Here is a 27841-nt window from a genome sequence, read left to right on the forward strand (position 1 = left end):
GGGAATGACGGTGTAGGCGGGAAAGCGAAGCACAAAAAAAGCACCCTCACACCATCCATTTTGTCGAAATACAAATATGCTCTTTACCGCGGCATTCCACGACGGTAAATCCGGTGGGCGATGCTGCGTGGACCGGTGGTTAAGTGGGTGGCGATGCTGATCGCGTACACATTCGGGTGTTTTTGCAGCAAAAAGGTACTAAAAAAAACCATCGAGCACAAACGAACGGTCGCGTAGCCTTCTGCTCCCAGGGGTTTCCGAGCAGTACAACACACCGTAGAGTCCCGTAGGTACTATGGAATGGACGAGAAGGTGCTTGTTTTATTTCAATATATGCAATTGGTAGCGATGGCGTACGGCCTACGTGGTCTGCCTTGCGTTGGCGTGTTGTTTTTGCACGGGAAGCCAAAGAAACGTGCAACCGGCACCGGTTCGCTGGTATTACTCGCGTTTAGGATGTTGTTTTTCCCGTGCCAAAAGCAGCGAAGAAATGGCCGCTGATCCACCAGGTTCGACGCGATTGAGCGCGATTCTTTTGATTTACAGCTTAGCTGGTCGCGAGGCAAAATTCACACCGGATACACGGGCGTATCTGCGTTCTAGCCATGATAAAATCAAAAGTAATACAACAAGACACCACTGAGCAAAATGTTAAACATGTACATGAATCTAGAGAAAAAATTCCCCATCAACCCGGGACATAAATCACTTGCTCCGGCAGTTAGTTGCAAATAAATCCGCCAGAAAGAACGCCTCGTCCGCGTCGTCGATCACCCAAGGGGCGCCAATTAAACTCGGGGCAGAAATAAATGCGCGCACCCACAGTAGCGTGGAAAAAGGGCACACGAAAGTACTGCAAAGTGCCCACGAAGCCCACGGACAAAGGGCATATATACACGCACACACACATACACACACATCCATAGTGCGTGCAGCGCACCCTTATTTCCCTATCACCTTCGTTTAGTGACCCGCGAGTGAGCCACGAACATGGGCGCCATGGCTGTAGCGTGGCGAGTTATGCACATGCCGCCCTCCAATAATTATGAACTGGTTGTTGCGATTTTTTCACCTCACCTACCGACGACACTCCTCAGCAGGTGTTGCAGGTGGTTTTGTTGCGAAATTGCGGTTCCAGCACGCGCATGTCTCACCCTCCTGGGGGAGAGTGAGAGCGAAAAGCTCGTGTGCTGACCTAATTATGCTAATGCTTCACGTGGTTCTCAAACGAAGCCCCGGTTGGCCGCCAGGATTCGATTCAACAGGTCGATGAAAGGGATATAGAACGGAAGTACAGCTCTAAAAGACCGAGCCTCGCAGAATGGTGCGCGATGCACACAGTGCGTGTGGTGTTTGCCGTCGGCGGCGTACCACCGTGACACCTTCGCTTGCGTTATCCTTCGCATTTGTCACTTATTCAGACCACATTGAGCGTTATCGTTCAGCCTAAGGGTCGCGTGAAGGGCTAGCAAAGCCCTTCGGTGTGTGCCTGTAGAGCCGGGAAAAGCGACATTGGCACGTAGCACGCGCCCGGCAATCAGGCCGAGGCGCGTGTGCTCTGTTGCTTCGGAACTTCAAGGAACCCTCGTATGCTAATGAACACACAAATTGATTCACGGGGCCGGAAGATTGCCATTTTCCGGGGGACCTGATGAATGTGTGTCTCTGTGGCGTGCGCACACACGATCGCGTTCGTTTTCGCAGTCCCTGCAAGGTTTCGCTGAGGGCGTTGCTTTACGAAACATTAAAACTAGCGTCAACGGGTGTTACGGAATGCTACAACTTTAAGCGATTCGCGGAACGCGTCTAGCAGGTTCAAGTGGGACGAAAGCAATTAAAGTAACTAAGAGAAGAAGAAAAAGACGGGAACGTAAAGTGATTTCTCAACCAAAATGAAACAATCATGAGGAAACGAGAAAAAAAGTAAAACGTTTTATTGGTTCGAAAGTTGGGAAAGCTAAAGTAGATATAAATAGGTAGCGTTAGAAAGGACGTTTGGAAAAACCGATAATACAACTTCAAGCGGCAGCTTACGGTACAAGAATGTCTCTCAACAGCTGGTAACAAGAATGTCAGATTATTTTCAAGCTAAACTATGCTTAAAGTTCTTTGATCTGCCAAATAAAACTCCACAAAGCAATATGACGATTCAAAAGTGGGCCAAGCAAAGCAACAGTTGAAATAAAAATAGGCGTACGAAAACAAAAATGCACAATATCAACAATGAACATAACAAAAATGAGTGAAATTGTGTAATTAGCGGCGAGAAGTCTTGATCTCAAAGTGAAACTGTTCAAGATAAAACACGCTCTACACTCGAAAGATCACAAACCTCTATGCCGGTTGCAGGTAGGGTGGTTGGAAAGGCTCTAAATTCATCCAAACGAACCGAGGGATGAAATGTGCCATTTGGGGAGACAAAAAAAAATGGTTCCCGAAAGCAAAGTTAAAAATTAGGATACCTGGCAGTGAATACAAATTAATCTTGCCCCGCTTTCGTTATGCGATGCGCAAATGGAGCAGCCAAATGGATACCTTTCGCAAAGAGGCTCCCTTTCGGAACAGCCAGAGCTTGTTGTACCGTAATCTCTGTCCGCAAGCAGTACGACGTTACCGAATGGACTTGAATGAATAGCAAATGATGCCTCTTTCGGGGCGGGCGAAGTAGAAAACAAAATAAAAATGAGCGCAAAACCTTTAAACGTCATTCCAAGCGTATGAAAAGGATCATTACGGAGCGAAAGAAACTCCTCAAACATTACGAAAACACACGTACACTAGCCTATTGAGAGGAAGAAAGGCGGAATAGTAGGGTGTGCCGGGATGGGAAGGCGCTCACGGAAAGCAGCACGAACGTAATTTTCATTCCAAAATCAGCCACTTAACGGGAACGATAGAATTGAAGGAATAATGAGAAAAGATAAATAGAGCAAAAGACATTTACGTATAAATTTAGTAATATGAAGAACAAATCAGGTAATATAAATGAGATAAAACAAACGAAAAATGAGCTTAAACTTTATTAAGGAACATTGGAGAACTTATGCTACCAGCGGTACTTAGGATATGAAACACAGCGTCTTGTTTGGGTTCACTAATTGATGATATTTGGATCGATTATACGATGCAATAACATTTGCGATCTTGAGCGTAAATCAGGCAAGTCAATCGCTTCTATCACGCCAATTGAACAGAGTCGGTTTTCATTCACAATGGGTAGTTACTTTAACTAACTAGCCAAATATAATATTCTTAATTTTAGTTTTCATTTTCTCTCTCTCTCTCGGCTTTGCTTTTCACTCAGTGCAAATGTATACATGACGCGAGAGGAAAAAAAAGGGAGATGATTGAACGGAAACGGAAATGTAGCAGAAAAAGAACTCTAGCATCTCTAGCAAAAACGCTAACATGGATACTATCATATCATAGAAAAACTAAAAACAATCGATTCAAACCGAAACCATTCTGCTCGAACACGAACATTAGCCAACATGTGTGCAGTGGTCGTTTTGTTTTTGGGAAAGAGAAATTCTTGTATCCTCACCGGCAGCAGTGGTTGTGGGAGTAGCCGCCGTTGTAGTTGTGGTGGTTGTGGAAGAAGTAGTGGTAATGGTAGTGGTGGAGGTGGTGATAGTGATAGGTGGAGTAGCAGCCCCAGTAGTCGATGTGGCGGCAGCAATGGCCGCTGTGGTATGATGCTCCCGATGATGATGGTGATGATGATGGGCAGTAGTATCCTGTTCGCCTGCTCCAGAAAGCGTAGAGCCGGTCGAGGACGAATCTGCAGTTTTCGTTGCTGCTTGATGCTGAACCGTTGGCACCACGGACATATTACCGATCTTTATCACCGGCACGATCGTAGCAGGAAGAGTCATGAGCGCGGTGTTGGCAGCGAGAACTTCATCGTCCTCGACCGTTTTCCGAGGCAATTCCTCTAAACTGTCCACCAGAATGATACCGTTGATGTCGCTCTTGTTCTGAATCAGCCTATCGATGTTATCATCTTCCAGCGAGATCGCCTTGCTCTCGATAACGATTTCGGTATCTGGTTCAACGAGCTCTTCGACGCTCTGCGCTGGGTCGAGTTTCGGGCCCTCTGCTGGCGTTTCTGCACCCTCAACTAATCCAATTCCTTGCTCTCCTGTTCGCTCAGATCCTCCGGCATCTTCTTCATCATCCTCAGCATCCTCATCGTCCTCTTCGTCTTCGCGCGTTTCTATCAACGGCGGTGGAGGCTGCAGTCGACCTGCTGAAGAGTGCTTCGGCTTTGTGGCCACCGAGCTTCGCCCTACTGAGGACGGCTTATCGACACGTATCGCCGGCGGAAGGCTCTCCAGTTCCTGCACCGTTTGCTCAAGCACCTCCTCGGCGGGCAGCAAGTCCTGCTCTATCGTGGTCTTTTGACTGACGAACCGCTTCGAGTCTTCTTTACCGGCGGCATTGTGCTGCTGCTGCTGCTGTGAGAGCTTTTTCTCGCCAGCACTGGCAACTCCTCCGCCACCTTGAGCGTGATGTCGATGGCCTGGTCCTGCTGCAGTAGTTACCGGTGGTACCGCTTGCTGCCGGTGATGATGCGGACTGTGACCAGTCGATTTCGGAACGGACTCCCGTTCCCGTTCCGAAGGTCCATCACCGCCGGGAAAATCATCACCAATGACCGATGGACCTGGCGCAAGTGCTACGGCCGTTGTGAAATGGTGATGTTCACCTGACAGCGGCACCATTAGGGTGGACCTGGCTGTACCAAGAACGAGTGGTACTTCCTCGTGACGCTTTTCGGCCGAGCTTGTGTGACTCCCGAGTAACGTTCCGTTTCGGTACACGTAAAGCTGGTGGTAGTTTTTATACAGCGCGTTGCACTGATACTTGCCCTGGTGCTTCGGCAGTGCTCGTTGCACGCTGATCGATGCCTCGACCTTATCCCGTATCCCTTTGATTTCAGGACACGACCAAGCGAAGGAATATGCAAGAGAAAAGCTCGATCAACAACCCGTCTTCAAATCTGTATCGGCCCTCCCGCAAAACGCAACACTTTAAGGGAGTTACGAACACTCCGCACTACTGTTGCGTATGAGCGAACTACTGGCGTGTGATAAACTCGCAAGTGTGCGCGAGAAAAGCGATACGCTAAATATGGAGCGAGGTGGCACGAGTTCAAAGATGATACGCTGACACTAATTGCTTTCTGTCTCTGTATTGAATGCGTGATGATTTAACTTAAAAGCCTATCAAACATTATGAACAACCTAAGAAATCGATAGCCCTCTCCTTATTTTACTACTATTTTTAACATGCATGCTACGATCGTGTTTTTACACTTTACATCTTTGCGTGTAAACGTATTTGAGTATTCTGGAGTACATTTAATCGCCACCTGTCTATAACTGTTTGCTGTTGCTTGTGCATATGTTGCTTTTAAAAGTGTAAAATTGCTTAGAAAAATAAATTTATACAAAAAAAGTTACAGCCACGTGGCATCGGACGATAGATATGACCGTGTCTAAAAAAAAACACACAACCTTTACGTACGTTAGCTAAACCCTCCGATCGTCTGTGTCGTTTCCGGAACGTGCGAATGGAGACGCCTGGTCGGTTTCGACGCGACATCAATATATATTTTTCTCGGAGGCCAAATTTTTGACAGCCAGACACTGGCCCGACGCCTGGCAGCGTGGGAGACAGACCAGAGGTGTTTGCAGCCGTGTGGAGTTTTTGAGGTGTTGTATGTTCTACCCTCACATTTCGCTGTCTATATCCATCGCACGTTTCGTGACACTAGAGGATAACGGATATGTTCAATTAGGCGATCTTGATGATGTTGTCGCAGCTGTTTTCGGGGTGTAGTTTTTTCCGTTCAAAAGTGACACGGTTTGTGGAGGTATCCGCAATCGAGTGCTGATGCCAACGGAGCTGTAGTGTGGGTTTAAAGTATTTTTAAGAGATGACTTCCTATTCTGTCTGGCATTGAGTGTCACCGTGATCGACCGTGATCTGTACAGGATGAACGTACCTGCGTACAACTACTACAGTAATCTAAGATTGTCTTCAACGATATGATTGCTTTAACCTACATGAGAAACAATTATTCAATAGCTATCCTATCCATTATTTTTAAGAAACTCCGACCTTGTTAAATAAAAATATGTATCCTAATCCAATAATGGCTGCTGATCGATCTAGCTCTTCTAATTGTGAGGATGATATGAGGCTGCGCACATTGCATACAATAGGAGACCCCCATTACCTGAGATGCCCATCTCATTTTCGATGTAACTGTGCTCGTCCTTGCCGTGGCGTATGTTGCTGTGTTTCCGGATTGGTTCACCGTCTTTGTGCCACTCGATCGGATTGGCGATGCTGATGATGCACGAGATCGAGAACGGTTTGCCGACCTCGACCTGCGAGTCACCGTAATAGATCACTTGATACAGATTGTTCAAATCCCGTTTGCGAGCACCTTTTTCCGGCAGGATTCGAGATGTCGGGGTTTTGGTTTTTAATTCATTTTCACGGCAACGCACACACATACAGCACACACACCGACGAAGGGAAGCGTTTCAGATAGGGATATAGCAAAGAGTGATAATTTATAAGCTACATACAGGAATAATGTACACGGTTTATCCTGAAAATTACTGGTGAATGTTTGAAAGGATAAATAAAACCAACGAAAGGTCGCCCCGTTCTGGGGCAACCGTAATCGATATCCCAAAAATATGTTGAAGAAAGCAAAAAAAAACGTAACTAATATTGGCATTTTCCTAGAACAACTAAAAACGACCCGAAACTTGAGAGTGGCAACGAGCACGAGATGATGGCATGAGAGCACGAAATAATTCTCTAGCTCAATTAACGACTAAAGGCCAGCAAGATGACAAACGATACGCATTAATGGTACGAAACGTGAGATGATTCTAGCAACAGAACGAGCGCTTTCGCTGGATGAACGTGTACAAAAACCGAAAGTAAAACCCTCAAAGATCGCTGCGTTACGATCACCTCACTTAAGTGTGCCGTTTTGGTGTATCGTCTTCCTGATTCAGAGAACCGCAAGGCAGCACACATTGTTACTTGAGACGATTGGCGTCAAACTTTGCCCTTCGCCTGCTAAACCGTGTGCTGATACACGCAAAATTTAATGTTTCGCCTTTGGCAGCCCCATTTGGCGGTCACGCAAACGCGTATTAACTCGGCTCCGCAAATTACAAATTCAACGAGAACGTTGCTCAAATTTAGCACTTTCGCTGCGTGATTTATGACAGCCGAATGTGAGGGGTGTTCAGCCGCACGAAACGCAGAAGGAAATTAATACGCGTTGTGCTTCGTGTGGGAGCGTTATGGGCCCCACGGGGGCGAGAGCTTATTCCCTGAGAAAGCACATGAACGGAGACTTCAACCCAACGGTGCTCTGCCGCGCCTGCGATAACGCTTATAGTTCCACGAATCAACAAAGAATGCCGTGAGCGAGAAGTGCGGACCCATTGCGGACGGTCAAAAAGTGCGGCCGTTTCGCTGGAATTCGCAAATAAAATGCTTCCCGGTAGGAACTGTTCCATTCAATTGGACTCAACGCCGCTCGACACCCTTTAGCCACCACCGTAGCGCGCCCAGACTGATACGAAGCGAGTGAGCTGCACAACTACACACGTACAAACAAACCCGGAAAAGCGCCGGTACGAGCCACTCGGGATGTTCATTTCATTTTAGTTAGCAAATTATGTAACCCACCTCTAGCCGTACCGCGACGGGAAGAAAATATCTTGCCTTCTTGTGGTTCTCTGCGGGCTTCGCGAGTAAAGGCACGCTTCGTTTAGCTCGGAAACTTTTATCGCACCGTTGTTGGGTGGTGTGCCTCCCACCCGTCCGGATCGTTTGGGCACGCATTTCACCCAACACCGTTTTCCTGCGAGACAATGCGAGAAGAAGGCCAACCTCTCTCGGTGGTTGCACGTGTGTCTTACAGCGATGCCGAGAGCGGGTCGAAAAGTCACGGCTTTGTCGGGAAATTCGGGAAAAATGTGGGGTAACCATCACCTGGTAGAGTGGAAAGTTTCAACCAACTCTGGCGTGGAGCCTGAGGTACTCGCCGCCTTGTGCCAAATGGGCACCTGCTGCAACCTGCGAAAGCATTCGTTGGTAGTTTTCATGCTTTCCCCCCCCCCCCCCCATATCGGCTCTCGAACCCGTGGCCCACAGGGAGGCGTGTGGAAACGATGTAACAAATGGGAAGCTGTCAGAATCAGTTTCTTTTGTGTCATGCGGCAAATGCAACACACCACACCGAGCAGCAGATCCGTCGAGGAACACCATTTACAAGTGGAAAATAAAATCATTTACTTACAACGCGCGCAAGGGGTGTGTGCAAATGGGGTTGCACAACCGTTGAAAGCGATTGTCGGGCAAAGTTTTGCATCTGCCTCGTACGGGTTTTGCTTCGATTTTTCGTCGGCTCATCATCTGCCGCGAGTGAATGTATGCAAGCGCTTTTTGCCGACGCTTTCCCATGCACGACACTTTGCTCAAGTGGCACACGCGAGCGAGCGAAGGAAACGAAACGGGTGGCACCACCACCATCATCGCTGTGAGTAAGCAGTTTCTTTGATAATAGGATCAACCGATCAACGTGGCGCGCAACCCACCCGATGACACTATCACCCACCGACCCACGATATTTCCGTCGCAGTGCACGACCAGGCGCCTCCACCGGAAAACAGATGGAGGAGTATGACCCGGATAGGGCGCCAAACGAAGGGCTGGGGGTGCGCCTATTGTTTCACAAATGGCGCCGTCGTGCTTTCGGGAAACGCTTCTCAACTCACGGAAAGGAAGCAGAAAGGCGGGGGGGGGGGGGGGGTTACGGATTTCAACCCCTAGGACATTCATTTTCCCCCGTTCATTCCGGCCAACCATCGGAACGTTCTCACAAGTTGTCAACGATTGGCGCTGTGTGCTTGGCGGATGGCCCGGAGGGATGGGAAAGGAAATGATTTAGAGAGCGAGTGGTAGGGTGACAAAAATAATAACACCATCCCGGACGATTCTGAACTTTCCATCGAGACTGGAAAGGTGCCTCCCGGGGTGGGTGGAAAAGTTTATCGTGCAAGTCGTCTCCCATGCTCCCAAGGCTCCTGCACTCGTGAAGGAATCGGAGTTTGCAGGCTTCTCATAAATGTAAAAGGCCGTTGAGATCAGTAGAGGAAACTTTCTTTTAACTCAGGCGAGGCACACAAATGGAGAGCGAAGAAATGCGCGAGAAATTGATTGATTATCTTCCACGGTGGCGGCACAAGTAATGCTTTTTCTCCATCGCCTCTGCACTCTGCTTAAGATGGGGAGCGAAAAAAAAACTTTTCCCTTGCACGCGCGCGTCAACTGGCTGTGGGGGAGATGGGGGGGAAATAATTTCCAAAGGAAAAATCCTCCTACCATCATCCCCACCCACTGCATCCGTCAGATGGAGGCGCAAAGTTCTCCGTGGACGGAAGTGGATTTATTTATTCATTTTTGCTCGCCCTTCTTACGCCCGCGCTTGGGGCCGAAGGACATCGATGGTGGGATCACACAAGTGATTAGGAGAAGAAACAAAGCGAAAGAAGCCACCCAGCCAGTGCTTCGTGAGACACCCGCTTTCTTCACCGTGCAGTCCTTGAAAGATTCCCGTGGATACACGCGCGCGCGCGCGAGCTCGTTTTCGTTCGCCTTCCACAGCAGATTGATTCATTTGATAGGACACGTTCCACGGAGTGGTTCAAGCGCACGATCCCCCCCCCCCTCCGGCCGCGATTATACCCCACCCGTGTGGCAGTGTGTGCGTTTTTTTTTGTTTTCCATCGTCCCCATTCTCTCAACAACACCTTAATTTGCCCGCCCTCGGAGCACAATTCACGCGCCCAACCCCCGACAACAACAATACCCCGGTTGTGGGGGTTGAATGGTGAAGAAAAGTTGCTTAATTTGAATTTTAAATTTTCAATCCATTCATCCAGTGTGGGAAGCGAGCACCATCAAGCACGGCCACGGCTCGGGCCCGCAACACGAATGGGAGGGAATAAAACACCAACGTTTTCCACGCCAATGGCGCTAAATACCTTCCCGCATTGAACGGGAACGAGACCGGGAGCGTTGGGGAGCTGCAAGATTCTCAATTGGGCTAATTTGTGGGCTTTGAGTGAAGTTGGAAAATTTAGATTTTCTTAGAGCCCACAGACCGGGGCCATGTGCACACACACACACACGCACACAATAATTAGGCAACGAGCGTTAAATGACGACTGTGGTGTGAGAAGACGTTCGCTTTCGAGGCACAAACTCCGTTGATTGTAACGATTTTACGCTGCTTTCAATTGAACGGGGAAAGTGGAAAGAAGAGTTTTCCCGACGGCCCTCCGAAATGCTGGTGTACACACAAACATACAAACACACACACGACGCACGATTGTCGTTCTCGATCGGGCGCTTCTCCGATGGTGCTTTTCCCGATAATTGTTTTATAAACACTACATTCGCTCACAAGCGCCAAGCAAACAAATATAGCTCAAATTGCACCCCCTTTCCATCGGGTTCGCGTCGGTCGGATTTGGTTTCGTCCGGTTAAAATGGAGGATCGACTCATGGAGGGGGAGCGGTGGAAGAAGATCACATTTTCCGGCTCCGGCACGGTCAGTCGGACCGATTATTGACCTACGGCGCCACCACTGATGGGAGGAGATTTATTTTTTATCTCTCAAACGCTTCCTAACCCCCAACACACACCCCTTCCGCACACACCCCTTTTCCCACTCACCCCTAACACGCGGATCAAACGGACGTGCGAAAAGCCATTCCGCTTGGTTGATTTTTCGATAGTGGGACTGCAGCAAAAGAAACAAACACCAACGAATTGCGACTGTGTGCGAGCTTTTTATTTCGATTCTTAAAGCCCCCCTCCCCCGACATCGTGGGGTGGTGAAGAAAAATGGCGAAAAAAAAAATCACATAACCCCCTGGGAAGGGGTGTGCGCTTTTCCAACGCTTAATAGGGCCCCCATCCTTCTCACCACAGCCAGTGCCCCCTTCGCGGGGGGATAACGCTAAATAATCGATCGAAACAAAATGCCAGATGGCCCTGGGGCGATAAAATGGCCGTTGGTTTGGTTCGTCCCTTACGTCTGGACCCATTTCACTACGGCCATCCACGCGATGCCGAGCGCTCCTGATTGCCGGATCGCATTTTCCCACAATTTCCTGTTTTTTTTCACCCCCCCACACACACACACCCCACCGTCACGCATTTCCCGAAAGATGCGCACAGTTGCGCGAAATGGCCATTCGATCGAGCTCTTTATGCTTAACTCCCTCCTCCCAACAAGCGAGGAGGAGAGTTTTCTTTTTGTCTCTCGGGCGCTTCCTTTCGACCTCTCGAGCGTATTATGTTCCCGTTCCCGTTGTGGCCACTCGACTCAAGCACACAAAAGCACACAACCCGAGCTGAGAGGGGGAAACAAAAATAAACGCCCTGCACCTCTTTTGCTGTGAGCGAAACAAAAAAAAATACACCAAACGCCGTCGTCGCCGCGCGTTTGCCGTTACATAATTTTCTTCTGCACGATCGCAACCTTCAAACGGCGCGGGGCTGGTTAATTCGCTTTATAAATAGTCATTTGCCGGTGGAATTTCTCCGGACCGCTCGGTTCCTTGCCCTCTCGGCTGAGCTGTTCCAGGAATCTGGCGACGGTTGTTCCGCTTTTCGCGCAAGCTCTCACAATGACACAATGGCAGCAGCGTCCGGGTCATCATCTCGCGGCGTGTCTTCAAACTCGCTGAGGCCGACCACCACCTTTGTCCCGGGGGGCTCCGAGGGCGCCTTCAACACCGCCGAACAATGGTAACAATTTCATTAAAATTCCACCATTATGTCATATGCCGGCCATTCCACCGTACCAGCCCACCACCCCCCAACGAGGGGTTGGAAGAAAATCATGTTAACCAAAGCGCGCCAGGATCGGGGCAGCAACTCGACATCGCAAAATCGATACGATTGCGTGCGGGCACCCGGGCGGGCGTGTGCCGTGTGTGCGTGTGCCTTGTTTTCCCACACCAAGCCACCAACAGCCCCGGGGAAGGATAAAAGCGGCACAGGACCCTGCGTCGATAATGCGCTCTCGTCGGGATATTGATTGACCTCCGAGCTCCGTGTGACTCCGGGTGTTGCTGTGGCCGTTCGCCTTTCGCTGCCTTTCCCAAAGCGCGTGTGTGTGTGTGTGTGTGTGCTTTCCATCGCTTCTGCAAAAGCCTCGAAACAGTGCTCAACTGCACACAATTTCATTATGGCAGTAATTAATTGTAGTCCCTAGGAAAAGCGTCGGCCCGCTGACGAGCTCCCGCGAAGGATGAGGGATTTCTGTTTGCTTTCTGCCTTTCGATCCTGGGGAATGATCCTGGTCAACACCGGGACCGGCCGTACGACAGCGCGGCGTTGAATAATTACCCGAATGCGGACGGAAAGTTTGAGATGAAAACTCCATTTAGGGATTTTCCGCTTCATAAAACGAGCACATAAACTGGTAGCAGCATCTCACGGTGCATAGGACAGCGCCAAAGCACGGCTGATCCGTTTTCTGTCCCATTTACGTCGATCCGTGAAGCTTTTTCAATTTAAAAAAAATTAAAAATATAACCCACAGCCTTCAAATAGACTGTCCAACGGACTATTTGATTGACAATCCGAACGCGATCGACCAAACCACGGGCACGGCACGAAGATAAATGAAAAATTGAATGAGACAACAGACAAATCCACAACAATCCCTTCAACTTCTATCATCGGTTATAAATACAGCGGACGCGCTCTAAGCACATCCTGCTGACGGGCGAGACATGGCCCGCTTGTGCTGTCTGGTGTTCTGCCTCGCAACCACAATCATGCCCCAGCCCAGGTCGGTTGCGATCGAAACCATGAACAGATCGAGATCACGTTCACGTTGTCAAGCCGCCGTATGAACGACGAAGCGACCGAATTCCGCCAGCAAAGTCGGTCAATCACCGGCACCCGGTGTGGGCCGAGGAAAAACACATCCTCGACCGTGGTTTTTTTTTCCCCCGTCTGGAATGCACCACCGCCACGCCACCACACAACGGGTGCGAGCGACAAGCAAAGCGGCATTGTCGAACGCGATTAGCAGCCGCATGTTCAGCATTCAACGGTGTGTGTGTGTGTGTGTAGTGCCACCACTGTCACATGACAGGTGAGTTTCGTCAGTGATCGCACAACTCCTGGCACCCTTATTTCACCCTCTACGGCCATTAAACATCATTATTCTAGCCATCTCGCTCGTTGGCAGAGTCACCTTCTCGTCCCGGGTTGCTGGCTGGTTTTCTCGCAGGACACTCAGCTCGGCGATCGTTTGGCCAACCCGTGAAAGGCGGCAAAAGGGCGACATTGGACGGGGTGGCTGGCTGGCTCTCTCGCCAGCATTGTTACATCATCCCGGCGTTCACACGAGCACACGGACACGGAAAATGGGTAGCCAGCCAACCCACCGCGCCATGAGCGCCCATCGAGAACGGACCACGAGAGAATGGTTCGCTCTCACCAAACCGCGCCAAAGAGACACAACAAATAAGAGAAGAGTTCCACGGCGAGGAAAATCAATTTCCCAACGGTACACACAAAGCGCCGGGACCGCGCCGGTGATGGATTCGGAACTCGCACGCTCGAATCAAGGGCGCTTGCGCTTCTCTCGCTCGGTGGAATGCGAATTTTCCTCTCGCGGTATCTTCGCGGTATCCTTTTCCCACGCACTGCGCTTTTCCGACCACCATCGCAGGGTTCTATTCGCGCTCTCACTCTTCACGCTGCCCGGTTGTTTGCGTTGGAGGGAAGCCTCTCTAACCGGGCACGGTTGAGCCCCGCACGTGTGCGTGTGTCGGTGGCGTAGTGACACAGAAAAGTTTCCCACCAATGACGTCATCGTTGGGTGAGCGAGCCGCGGGACGAGAAAGGACGCTGTGCCAGCATCCTCCAGGGCAGGGTAAGCGCGCGAGCCCCTTTTTGGTGGATGAGGGCACAAACGTGGCCCAGAATCGGCTCGCAATCGCACTCATTCTATCGCAGCTTGCAAACCACAATCTAGCACACCCGGAAAAGCGGGTGCCCCTTTTTTTCCGGTGTGATTGTTCGATCAAGCCCGTGCACGCGCCATGGTTTTCGTCGCAGTTTCGTCGTCGGTGACCTCGGGTGTGCGCCTTGAATGTCACATGGCTCGCGTGGCGCTAGATTCACTCGAACAAAAGCCACCAGACGGTTGGTTAAAGCATCGCTGGCAGCGATCCACCGAGGCTCGGAAAATAGTGTCCCTTGTGTGCTTGTGAAAGCACATTTTTGGGACACTTTTCATCTTCATAATTGTCGGCAGTGACGCGACAGTGGAGCTTAGACAGTCTCCTTTGCTTTTGGATGCGCTTGCATGGTTGAAATCATTTCACCGTCAGCTTGTAATCAACAATTTGCCAACCACTGCACGCGCGCCTCTTTACGTCACCGAGTGGGAGCGTCTGTTAATGTGACCTGCCCGAAAAAAGTGAAAAAATACCCCCCAGCCAGCAGACCGAATCTGACTGGCCAAGGGAGACGACACGAAAAGATTAATAGATTATCCGCGTGTCCCGAGAGAGAGAGCGTCCGCTGGAATGCAGACGGGAATGAATTCAGGTCACCAACGGGCAAAAGCAAACGAGCCAAACTTCCTTCAAAATATCCCGCAACATCGTCCGCGGTCCCGTCTATCGACATGTATTAGCAGGTTTTTGTTCAGCGATTTAAAACCGTATATAATTAGCCGCTCGTGTGAAACTGTGCATCGTCGCACAGCTCGGTCGGTCGTGTAAAGAGCCGCAAGGAGATGGGATATTAAATTTACAAATGGCCAGTGTACAAGCTGCGACAACAGCGTTTTTACGGACATGCCGAGACGACGACACGCAGGCTACACAACGCGCTTGTTCTTGGGGATGAAAAATTGCGCGACTCACAGAATCCTTCTTGGGTGGAAAGGTTCTGGGGGCCACTTGATCACAACGGAATGGAAACGGATTTTGTTGGCCATTCAACACGCATCGTCAGTAAGCTAAACCATCCAGACGAGAAGGCGACATCGCCTGTGGGGAAATGAATGGAACTTTGTAAGACACAACTTTTAAAAAAACCCTCGATACACACATATAGCGGAAAAGCGGCCTGGCGGTGGAAAATCGCTTCGATCCTTCGCTGTCGTGCAGAAGAAAAAACAGCAAAATTTTCCAATTGACGTTTAGCCAATCAGAAGGTAAAGGGTTGGTTATGTCCTCGTTTTGATGATGTAGAATAAAAAAAACTCCGCTGGTACACCTACACACAGGTATACACTGAAACAAGGCTCTATGAATGGGTCCTGCCGTAGAATATGCAGCGACCAGCTGCTTGCACCAATACCATCGCGAACGATGGTGCAGCAGCAGGACCTACATCGCGGAAAAATTAAACCCCTTCTTTTTTTCTTCATCGCCGAGAACAAATCAATAGCACAAAACCACAAGCGTCACAATAATGGGTACCATTTCGGCGACCCGTTTCGACATCGGCACCATCTGACACTGGCAGCATGAAAATGGCCACAACAGATGGAAAAGGAAAATGAGGACGAATAGCTCGATGCGTGTCTTGATCGAAGGCACGAGGGCGAAGCAATACAACTGACCGGAAAAGTGCAGAAAAGCGCGCTGGCTTTTCATCAATCGATGCGGGAAATTGCATCCGCATGATGCGCGAAATTCGCAATTCACTGCGGATGCAACCGTACAACACGACGCGGCGTAGCCGAGAGAGGGAGTACAAAAAGGCAAGCGGGAAACGGGTTTTTCGTCAATGGAAAAAGAAACGTGAACACACAGCACACCACGTCCATGTTTTGCCGGGCCTGTTCCGCTCGAAAGCTACGCCAATGAAAGCCGATTTTCGTGCTCTGGTACGCGGCGGCGATCGATCGATGGAATATTAGATAATTCAATCACGATCCGTGAGGGGGGTACGCTATAAATGGATCTCCCAAAATTGGGCACACGAGATGTTGCGGCAGCACGGTCTCCATGTGCTCCAGCACACTCTCACAGTCACTTTGTAGAATGGAAAATTAAATATGCATAAATAACAACAACGATGCTGATTATTTAAATACAAATATCAATCAAGGCTGTAGAGCGATGTATGTATCGCAAGTCATTCGTAAAGGGAAGAGCGTTCATCACTCGCTAACTCGCGTCAAACAACGAAACATCGTTCATTCCCGTAGATTCATCAAGATGCAATGCATTTGAACCGTTTTGTGCTTCATCGTTAGCTGGATGCGTTTTTATGCGATGCAAATTAACGGGCATCAAATCACGTCGTTCGTCAGCTCTTCATCGTTCCGTAACGTTTTAGCCTGCTACTACTTAAATACCATGCCCTCTCGCCAATCGTCTTCTTCGCGTTCCACTCCGAACCACAGCGAGATGTTTCAATTTTGTTTGCATAATATTTTACGCTGATCGTTAAATGTTGCCCCACCACTCGCCAAAACTCCCACGCGCGGGGTGTATTTCATCCGTCCGTGAACGGGTTTCGACGAGATGACCGCAGTTGATGTTTACAGGAATTATGTACATATATTTTCCCTCCACCAATGTTTACGCGTCCTGCTGGCAGCGGCTTTTCACTCCCTTCTAAGCCCTCTCAACGGCCAGGAGGGATTGTTGGGGCTGGCCGGGAAAACCCCAAAGTTCCACAAGATTCACGTCCACGGAAAATCTGTTTTAAATCTTCAAAACCGAATCTGACCGGGCGTGAATCTTGGCGTGCGTAATGATAATCCGTGCGGCCGTAACGCCGTTTTTTCGCTTCGCGGCCCAAGGGGAAGTCAATAAACGTGTCACGTCGGCACGCTAACTGACAATTTGATTACCCGTTGGGTGGAGGGGAAGCTTTTTCCTTTTTTTGCTTCTCCCTTTTTACTAACCTTGAAATCTTCCGGCGGCTTGTGGATAACATTTTTCCGTTCCACGCCACACCTGATATAAACACAGCTCGGTGAGCGGTGGGGGCCTCATCTGCTTAGCGTCAACGGACGAGATTCGATCCACGGGGAATTGCGCCGGTTCGTGGGGTTTTAGAAGGGTTTTTTTATTGTCTTCAACGTTCTCGATGCCCACATACGGGCCGGGACGTATTACTCTCACAGTCTAATTCGAGCCGTTCTCCCCGCTGGGGAAATTACATCTCGTCTCAGCCCACGTAACAACGCAGGTGTTTCAAAATGGCCCACAGGAGTATACAATTTTTTTGTCTTTTTCTTCAGTCTTTCTCGTTCTCTCTCACGCCACCATTACCAACCCAGCGGGATAAATCGATCCTCACCGACGATTGAGATGGAAGTAACGGAGACAGACAGAAGTTGACGTGCAGAGCAGTGTTGCTGAGATCCTCACTGATGGTGTTCGATTTCGGTTTCGCTGGACGATTTGCGTGAACTATTATTTTTCATTCTTCGACAAATGCATCGTGCGTGGTTTTCCCATCGTATTACAATCCACAATTCGTTCGTTTACCAGCTCGGGTTCGATTCGGTACATAAGAACGTATCCACTCACGGGCCAGATCCAGAGCATTAGCGTGTCACGGATGCGGCGCGTCGGAATAATTAATCCCTTCAGCAACGGAGCACAACACACCGTGCCAGTGGAAATGGAGCCGTCTTCGACACCGATGTGACGTCAACCACTGGCAATCTCTCCCGTCGCTTTTCACCGGACGAAGGAATGAGACGTACACACGGAAATGCTGTCTCGCTTTGGCATAATTTATGCGCCTTCCTTGCGTGTGGACACCTTGGGCACGACGTTCAAAAACCAAACCCCAACGGGCAGGGCACGAAACGAACGGGAAAGTCCTGATGTTTCTGATTAATGGATTCGCCCGTCCATGGACGCAATGGAGAGGGTTGAATTCAATCGGAGAAGCGAACGCCCCGATAAGCCAGCTTCGCCAGAGTCCTGACGTGCGATTATTAATAAGCCTCTCCGGCGCACCGTACCGGTGAAACCCGCATTACAAAACTTCCTTCTGGCGCTGACCGTCGTTTTCCAATCCCGGCGTGTGACAACGACGTTGGAGGGTTGGTATTGAGGGAGCCAATTTCCCGAAAAGTTCACCCCCTGTAAACGAATCCCTGTGCTCAGCTCGTAATCCTTTAAAGTGCCCCTTCTCTTTCAGCCGAAATCGGACAGCTGACATGGCGACGCGAAATTGGCGCAATCAGGCACGGCGACGTGAAACGGTCTTGTGCTGCTCCCACCGCGAACAAATCAAGCCTCCCGTTTAAGGGGTAAGGGCCAAAGTTTGCGATAAAATGGTCGATAATCGGGACGCGAAAATGTTGGGCGAAACTTTGCGAAACCGCGCAAAATTACGAGGAGGACAGCGAATGTCGGCGACACTTTTCTCCGGGGCCACTTGGGGTCGTCGGAGTTGCCACGAGAGGCTTGAATTAAGTACTTCTGGCAGCCCTTTTCTGTTCGTGTTCGCTGTCCACTTCCACATGGCAGCTCGGTAAACGTCAGATTAATGCTCGCAATTATTAATCCTTCGTGTGGAGGGGGTTTAGAAGCGCCCGAGTCGGCGAGTAATTATTGCTAGGGTGACATTTTGTTTCGGAATTTGATTTCCATGTACAAGTGGGCTTAAGGGTTTGCGTGTGTACTTGTAGTAAGATGACAAGGGCGTTCACGTGGCACAAGAAAAAAAGGCTTTAAATATTGTGCTTTTCCAGCTATCACGAGTCGATGGTTCGATAAGTGTCAATGATAACTTATTTTTGGATGCACCGCACGCTTTCGGTGGTCTCGCCATTGCAATACGTGCTGCTGAGCGTGACATTTTCATCCGTAGGAAACCCGAGCTCGAACATACACCGCAAACATAAACGACGGGATGTGGCATACCGCTGGGTGCACGAAACTTGAACATTGCTCTTGGGCAGCCCTTCTCCGTGTTTAAAAGGCCCTACGAGAGAACATCCAAAGCCGAACCGAGTGTTCATATACTTTGCTTTCTGGGTCAAAACACTACATTTACATCTGTTTTTCATTCACTCAGACACCCAGCTCCCGCTGACTTGCGTCGTGTTCAACAACGTACTCCGATTTTGTTTCCTTTTCCACAATATTTAAAAGGCAAAAGAAAAAGAAAGTATTTCTGCATACTGCATACTATAGGCGGAGTGATTTTTTATCTCATTCCATCCAAACCGTACGGCCATTGTGCAATGACCAAAGGCTGCTGCTAAAAGTTTTCTCCCCAAAATGAAAGTTTTATAAATTGCAACCAAATCCCGATGACTGAAGAGTGTTTTTACTCTCCTCGGTGACGGGTTTTGGTGTGAAATGAACAACAAAATGGAAAACATCACAAACAACAAAGCCCTACACACAGACAGACCCCAACAGCGATTGGGTTGCGGACCAGACAGTTGTATCTGAGGCTCCAACTTCATTCACATTCGGCTGGGCTGTTCCATTTTCCGTCCCCGGACGCATCGGAGGACTTTTCATTCTTTTCTGGCCGTAACACAAAAGCCAAAATGGACGCGTTGTGGGAGCGTCACTAGGGAAGCAATGGGGATTCGTTTCGCAGATCTGGAATATTGCTCAGAAATCCTCAGAAAAGGCCTCACACTCCCACGCGACGGTACGCATGTCAATAGCAGAGATAGAGGACACCAGGATGGTTTGCTCCATATTTTATCTTTTTTTTAATATATATATTCGCCATCCTGCCAAACTTTGGTGCAGGTGCTTTGTGGTTGGTATGGTTTTCTGCTGGTTTGAAGTTGACCGGTTATATTACACAGCCCCTGCCTGCTGCTGCTGCTGCTGCTAGGAGACAGATAAAACGATCCGGGTTTATAAATAGACCAAGTCCTTTCGTTCTCTCACCAGGCGACCGGCAGCCTACAGACGGCTCGAGCGAAATATTAGGACCACTACCTGTGCAGGGGATTTCAATATGGGACCTGGGAAGGCGAATGAAAAAGCACGCCGGTGTTGCGGAGCTAGTTAGTTATTTCAGGAGAAGAACGGATCTCTCCCGGGTGCCGACAGCTGCCCGCGTTCATCCCTCCATTGTTCGCGCAACCCCACGGCAGGAAGAAATGAGCAATAAAAAATAAACTCCCGCTCGCAAAAGCCTACCACCATACCTTCTCGGCGATACCCACACTTCTGGGATGCAACACAGGTGCAGGTTTGGTTTGGGATGGAATGTTCAGTCTGAAAATTTTACTCCCCGTATCACCCCTAACAGCCGACTATCGGTTGCGAGACCTTCCAGCGTACCCTTTGCTGCCAGTTCCCTCCGGGAGAGCGGTGTGTGTCTGTGTGAGTAAATTGGGCCGATATGCATAAAAGAAAGCCGACTCCCTGTGAGCCCCTCGGGAAATGCCAGGGCTGTTTCCACCCCGGGGGAAACCCTTTTGATGTCGTGTCCCACCACTGACGATATCTCGTTCTCTTTCTCTGCCAGCTGCGCTGTAGAGCACATTCTTTATCAATTCGCACGCATACCAGCAGCGTGCCATGGAAAGAGGTAGCAGCCTATTATTGAGCAACTTTGCGGAGGTCGCATCCCTGAGCTCTGGGTTTGGGGCCTATGGATCCTTTTCGCTTTGGTGCGAGGTCAAAATAAGCCAGCAGGCCTTGTGTGCTAACACCCACCCACAGGTGCATATAATTTTGGACATTGCCATGCAGATTGAGAGGCATCCGCTCACTCGACTGCCAAGGTTTTCTATTTCCTCTCTAGGAGGCTTATCAAATGCGACACATCTTGCGCCGGACCGTCGCAACCGGCATTTGACATCGTGGTCCTGTGTCCTGTCGTGCCATATGGTGCACTACCCATGCAGAGGCTCAGAGAACATAAAAAAACAGTGGTTCTATCGCCAGGATCAGCTTCACCGTCGAATCATGGGTGCTTTTGGCCCACGTTTCATCCCACCGGCAGCCCTGTACTAGAAAGGGTTGCGCGCGATGGGAGGGGGGACAATTTAGTTGTTCGAAAATCAATTTGTCCTTCCTGCTCTCGTTGGCCACAGTTTTATATAGCCTAGAGAGCGGTCGCTTTCGTCATTGATTTTAGTGAGCTCGTCTTCGGGCAAGCGAGCCGCAATCCGCACCGACGCTGGGGGACTAATTCGGTTGGTTCAATGCCAAGAAATGATGTCTTTCTAATTGACAGAATGCAAAACTCGATAGCCCGGCGATGGCCCGGGGCAGCTGTAGCTCGAAGATGTTTGCTTTTCGCTCCGATGCTGTGTGTTTGAAGAAACCCAACGAGTGGAAGGGTCGGCCCTGTGGACCCTCGAGAGATAAATGGGTAGAAGATATTTTCGCTTCATCAAGAAGAGTGCTTTTGTGTGCATATATGATCGATATATGAAACCCAAACATTGAACACATAAAAACAACCTATAATAATATCAAACGAGGGATACTGGTACGATAAATAAATAACACTATCTGTACTTCGACAATCGCAACCAGCAGGGATTGCATTTTGACCGATTGCCGATTTCAGGCTGTCGGCGGATATTGCAATTACTCACACTTTTGGGGCAACAAAACCGCACCAAAAACCGCACAAAGCATTGAACCGGCGTCTGCGGTGTTCGAATCCGTACTTCAACGCCGCTCGCAAAACCGATCGAATCGGTTTCGGTCGGGTAAACCTGCGCTCTCACATGCGGAAGAGGATATCCGTTGATCAAGATTAATGAGATTTGGTTTTTGTTTTCCGGTCTGACGTAAAGCAGGGAATAGTTTCCCCACTCTGACGTAACCGTCCGGACGTGCTGAATCCTTCCGGTGAAGATCCATCACGCCGGTGGTTCCAGCTCGATTCCCTTTTCCCAGCGGCTGGGTACGATTTCCATACAAATGACGGTCCTGTTTAGGGAGTCAATTTTCGCAGTGAAGGGTTTTTTTTTGTTATCATTCTCTGCTTATGGTGAGCAGCCACCGTACCATAATGATAGCGCATTTGCAATTCCAATATTTGCATCTCTCGCGGCCCTTCGAACCACGTGAAAACACATCTCTCGCATTGGTGCAGCATATTTTGGTAAAATTTGCGCGTGATGGCTTTGAAGTGCATTCGACACCATTAGCAAGAGGGTTACACTACGACGGCAGGCACACCAGAATGCTTCCTGAAAGAACGGCAATAGAAATATTTGTATTTGCTTTCCGGTCCAGAGAAGCACCGAAAACTAGGCCACATGTGGTGTCGGACATCTCGAGGAAAAGAGGCCTATGACTCAGTTTGTCTTGTGTGAAAAATTGCGCCCAGTATCGATACTGTTTTCGCTTCCATCGGGCACAGCAAAATGCACCGTGCGTGCTCCATCGAGCATAAGAAGGGCAGCTAGGGATTTTCAGCGCGATCTAGAAATAACCCGTACCAGCACGTCGGTTTGGTTACAAGGAATTCCAGACATAATCGCAGCACCCAGCCAGCCAGCCGGAACGTATTTGCACACATGCGGCGGTGTGTGCTGGTTGTATGCCTTGTACCAACGGTCGTTTCCCCGGCACTTTGTTCTAGACCGCGGGGGAAAAATTAAAATTTATGAAACGATCCGAACCGCGAACCGCTCTCCGTGGACGACAGCTAAAAATATGTGCCCAGCGGCTCAGACGAAAACACCAACTCGCGCCCGACTGCAATCGTGGTGAAACGCCTGCAATAACACACTGCTTCGGTCTCGCGACTTGGCTAGAACTTGGCCCATGGGCCACTGTGTTTGGCATACCCGGCTTCTACTGGTGCATCTCTCGCTTCGTACCAGATGGAACAACATGCACATGCGGCATGTAGATGATGCCGAGCATGTAGAACGTTTTCTTTTGCCTGCAATAACGTTGTTCAACACTGCAGCTCGCATCAGCGCATCATGTGTTTGCGAACGTGTGATGTCGGGTGTGGAGGATGCTTCACACTCGAAGGAAAGGGCAATATTAATCTTAGGAACTTTAATTGAAACATCATCATGTGGTGAATACGATTTATGATTCACACGACACGAGTGACCGTTCTCATTCGAATGACTCACTAAGAGTGCTCGACTTTTGTCAATTTATAACGACCGACAGTTTGAAAAAGATTGAAAAAGAAACGCAATTAAAACCCACTCACAGTTCCCTGCTAAAGGAGCAACATATTTTAGGTTTGCATAAAACGGTCATGTTCTAGTATGTCCACTTCAATATAATCGTTCAAAGTCATTAGCTAACATGGAACATTCTTTAAAAAAACCCAACTGTACGACACACGGGACGAGTCCCCGTACCTGGACTCGTGCAGCGCTATCCTAAATGATTCCCTTTGCCCTCCAAGACACTCTGCTGCCGAGTCGCCGCATCTCTCAACTATTGTTTAATTTATTCCGGCATTTCCAGCGAACCGACCACAAGCACAGCCGCCGTCGGTTGGTTACTTAAGCATAATTAGCATAAGTATTAATTTCCCCCGAGAACTTTGCGGGTTTCCTGCTCGACAGCAGACGCAGCACTTATGTGCGCGTGTATATGAGTGTGGGTGTGTGTGTGTGCGCGTGTGAGTGTGTGAGTGGGCATTTTTCTCGTCCTTGTGCCTTGCAAAAGCTAATAATTCCTCCCCTTCATCAACACCCCATTTCTCCAGTATCGACGCCACTGTCCGTTGGAAAATGGAGCACAAGACAAGATGGAATATGTCGTTGAAGCCTATTTTGACTGGGCACGGCCAATGAGTAAGCCGCTTAAAGCAAGGCAGCCAAGGCTGAGGCCATTTTTGATTACACACCGATGCCGGAACCCCCCCAGTGGTTAGCTTTTGGTCCGATGATTCACCCACGATAGATGTCGGTTGCAATCAACGTCCGTTTGCGAGCTGAAAAATGTTTCAACCATTGGGTATATGGTGCGGTTGGACATGATTACTTCAACTGGAGCAACAGAAAGCCTTTAAAAATGAGAAATTTTTCAAGCGAAATATTTTCTGAAGCAAGACCAAAAAGAAGAGGAGTATCTATGCACACATCATTATTTTAATGTCAGTCTTATGACGTGAGGGATTAAACTACTTTAAAGCACAGTTATCCTGAGCTATTCTGAGATTTTGTCATAATGATTGAGACAATCACATTTATCCCTTTTTAACACAAAATAGCCAAGCAATCCGGTTGCAGCGGTTTTAATGCTTTCGTTTGTCCATTTTTGCCAGTTATCTAACAAGAAGTACACCCAGCAACAAACCATGTTTGAAGAGCAATACACCAATCTTTTTTAAGCATATTTCATAAAATTCTACGGTCCAGCACGCACAACACATGAAAGCAACACACTGGAGCAGCTTCAAAGTATTAACTCAAATACCTACACGCCCCTTTGCCCCACCATCCTTGTTCCAAAACCGCTGGGATCGTTTCTCTGCATTATTTAAGGTTTAATTACTGGCCACACGGGTGATTGGAAATCCGGAGATGAAAAATGGGTAGCACAGCCCTCGGCCTTCCGCATGAAAGCCAAAACCCCGCCCCCACGGGTTGGCATATTGAAACTCGTCGTGGCCACATATAAAAAAAAGGCCGCACCAAGCAGGAAGAAGCGACAAAAATCAATTCGATCTAAAAATAAACGTCCATTGCCGGCCACATTTCAAAGGCAAAAGCAAAGTGAGAGAGGGGGCAAAAAATCCAAGTACACGAATATCGAACAGAAAATGGATCCCCACAGGTCCGAGTAGATGAGTGTATGTGTGTGTGTGTGTGTATATGTGGTTTTGTGCCGTTGCTAGCCTGCCAAGACGCACGGGAAGCGCACTGGACGAATGGCACACCACTGAGGGTGTGTGCCAAAAGCACGTTTTTTTTTGCGAAAGGATGTTGCTTTGAGGCTTTACTCTAATCAATGTGGCGGTGATGGTCTTGGGGTAGGGCATTGAGGAGGAGCATATTTCAATGCACCGCCCGTCTCCGTTCCCGATTCAATGATCCATATATTTTGCAAAATGAAGAAACCCCCATAGTCGATTATCCTCCTTGCTCCAAATCCGTGCCAGGATAGAGGCGCTTGCGAGAGACATTAGGCCGCTTTCAGAACACACGAGAACGCGCCGTTGCCAAACGGTGGTGGTGGTCCATTTCCAGTCAACCGACCTTCCTGACTAAAATATCATCCCCCACCTCGTGGGCTTCATAATACCCTTCGTGGCCACATGGGGGTTTTCTCTCTCTCTCTCTCTCTCTCTCACACACACACTCGCTTTCTGTCCGTCTCACTCTGCCCCCGACGCTAATGTTCACGCGAGCCGATAACGTCGATAATGTTTAATAAAACATAAATCGATATCCGTGCGCTGTAAGGCCACAAACACATCGCATACACACACGCGCGCACACGCACACAAGTGATGTGCCAGTGGTAATGTTACGGAATCGATGTTAGCCTTCAAAATATTCCCTCGATGGGTTGTCCAGCTTTTCCAGTGAGTGGAAGCAAGAGAGGGTGGCCCGTTTTTCCGACATTGCTTAGCGTTCCATTTTTGCGGAACGGCGGTGTGTTGCGGCCAAGTGAATGCGTGCTTTTGAACGTGACCAAGAACACCACGAATTACTGCCGTAAGGAGTATCGTGCCATTCCTTTGCTTCCTCTTTCACTAACCAAGCGCCAACCAAGCGAACATGAAATAAAACTTTACAACCTTTGCGCCCACTGATTGATTGTGAAAAGAGCGTAGAGCAAATGTTGACCTTTATTCTCGTGCATTGTCTGTTTAACGATCACCCCCCAACACCCCCACTGTAAGGGCAGCAAGGAAAGGCCAATAAATGGCCGTTGTGCTGCACTTATCGTCACATGGCAGAGAGCGCTCGGGTGCACGGGTGCAATGGCAAACGAGATTTAATAGGTCGTTGCTGGAGCGTTGCCGATACCATATTCCAGTTATCTATTGGATGATAAGCAGCCGAAGGTAAGCTTATCGCAACCCACGACCCTTTTGTTTTCCCTACCGGCGATGCCAATCAATCTTATGCACAGTGTCAATTACTGACGCGAGGAATAAAATTGTTTATTCATGCTGTCCCCCCACTGTTCCATTTGATAGGAGGTTGCTTTTGGATGGGAATAAATTCGACAATTATATTTGCTTCCCACAACCCCAACACGTGTATTTATTTCCGCATTTCAGCGGTGCTACAAAAGGAATAAAGGTGGAAAAACACTGTTCCACGGAATGGAGCAGCACAAAAACAATATAGAAGGAGTTGGAAGGTGATCAGTTAATTGGCTCGCAAAAAAAAACTAACGAAGAACACGACCATCAAGGCTTCGCACGCTCGAGCAGTCGACAAAAACGTTGCCCTCAACTCCGACTTCTCGGAACAAAGCGAAGAGCACCCAGCAGATCAGCGGTGAAACAAAGAACCAGCTCTTGCAACCTGAACAAACACTTGGGGGGATGAATCAATTTGTTGGATGCGCGCTGAATCGACGAAAAACAATTCATTCATGCCCATACTTTAGGGCCCTTGCGACCGGTTGAGGCATAATTATGGCGTCCAGCAGTCGGAAAATTCACCACTGCCCTTCGCCAGCCTTCAGCAACCTTCTCCTTGACGAAGTGGTCCCAGCACACCACTGAACGTCGGCCAGTTATGGCCACTAATCCTTGACTCCTTACACCGTATTCTTCCGGTTCGTTCTTACTGTGTATCTCGCCGTTCGAGTGCCGCCTCGGGGAGAATTATACCCCATCGGATGGCTGTCGTTTCGCATCGCAGCTTCCTGCAGGACTTTCTTTCTGGTGGACTCTCTGCACTCGGTTGGAACGAGTTTACTGGCGCCCATTTGGCACCCCACGCAGGACGCATGCGTACGCAAAAGGGCACGAATTTCCCCACAGTTCTGTTCAGTTTTCATGGGGGTTGCCAGCTGCTTGCTTATGTTTACCAACCAACCATCCAACCGCAGGATCCCGTCGTCCTTAAGATGCTAGAAGAGCGCAAAACATCGCGAGAGCCCGCGTTTGGTGTGGTTTTGGATGGCGAAACCGCACCATTCTTGTCGATAAAACGCTAATCGTCATAAAATGAAAACCCTATCTTGTACCTTGTATCCTGTTTTGCACGAACAGAGTTTAGTGAGTTTAAAAAATTATCTAATTCACCGTATAAGATAAATGTTGCCGGGGATATTTTCACACAACTTTCGAAACAGGCACCTTTGGTTCAATTTTATAGCTACATTTATTAGCATACCGTGCGTAAGCTCAGAAATTCATCGGGAAGAAAGTTTTTAGAAACTTTCCTAGCACAACAAAACTAAAAAGCTGCCTTGCAACCTTTTTCCAACGCTAAGAACATCATTGCATCTATCTAAAACGTCGAAAAACTAACAAAAATATTCAGACTAGAAGAAAACCCATGTGTGCGTAGTATCAGAATTGATCAATCGATCTATTACGATGATTAGCTGCATTCGAGGTTTGATAACTAATTTTCGCCGCGCTCATTTAGCTCGAGAAATCGACGTCCCATGGTTCGTAACAAATGCCGCTCATTCTCTGGCGCTTGGCAAGTGCTGCAAACCTGGATCCTTGAATGAAAGGCAGTTAAATTTTCGCTAACCCAAGGCTAAGCAGCCAGCGGGGTGGTTAACGATTCAATCGAGTTTTGCTTCTAAGCGTTGAGGCACAAAATAGCGCTCGATCGCCCGAAGCAACGATAAACACGCGCGCAAACATGGATAACTCGCA

General features: G+C 48.9%; 1 protein-coding gene across 1 annotated transcript in view; it reads right to left on the bottom strand.

Moving 5' to 3' along the window:
* The window catches only part of LOC128727098 (uncharacterized), a 45222-nt gene that overhangs the window by 10979 nt on the left and 6402 nt on the right, over positions 1 to 27841 (bottom strand). The window contains exons 2-3 of the mRNA XM_053820965.1: positions 6245 to 6457; positions 3545 to 4930 (exon numbers count right to left, since the gene is read on the bottom strand). Of these exons, the coding sequence (XP_053676940.1) occupies positions 3545 to 4930; positions 6245 to 6457 (1599 nt within the window). The remainder of the gene's footprint in view (positions 1 to 3544; positions 4931 to 6244; positions 6458 to 27841) is intronic.

Source organism: Anopheles nili, chromosome 3, assembly GCF_943737925.1.
Source record: "Anopheles nili chromosome 3, idAnoNiliSN_F5_01, whole genome shotgun sequence".
Classification (NCBI taxonomy): Eukaryota; Metazoa; Arthropoda; class Insecta; order Diptera; family Culicidae; genus Anopheles; species Anopheles nili.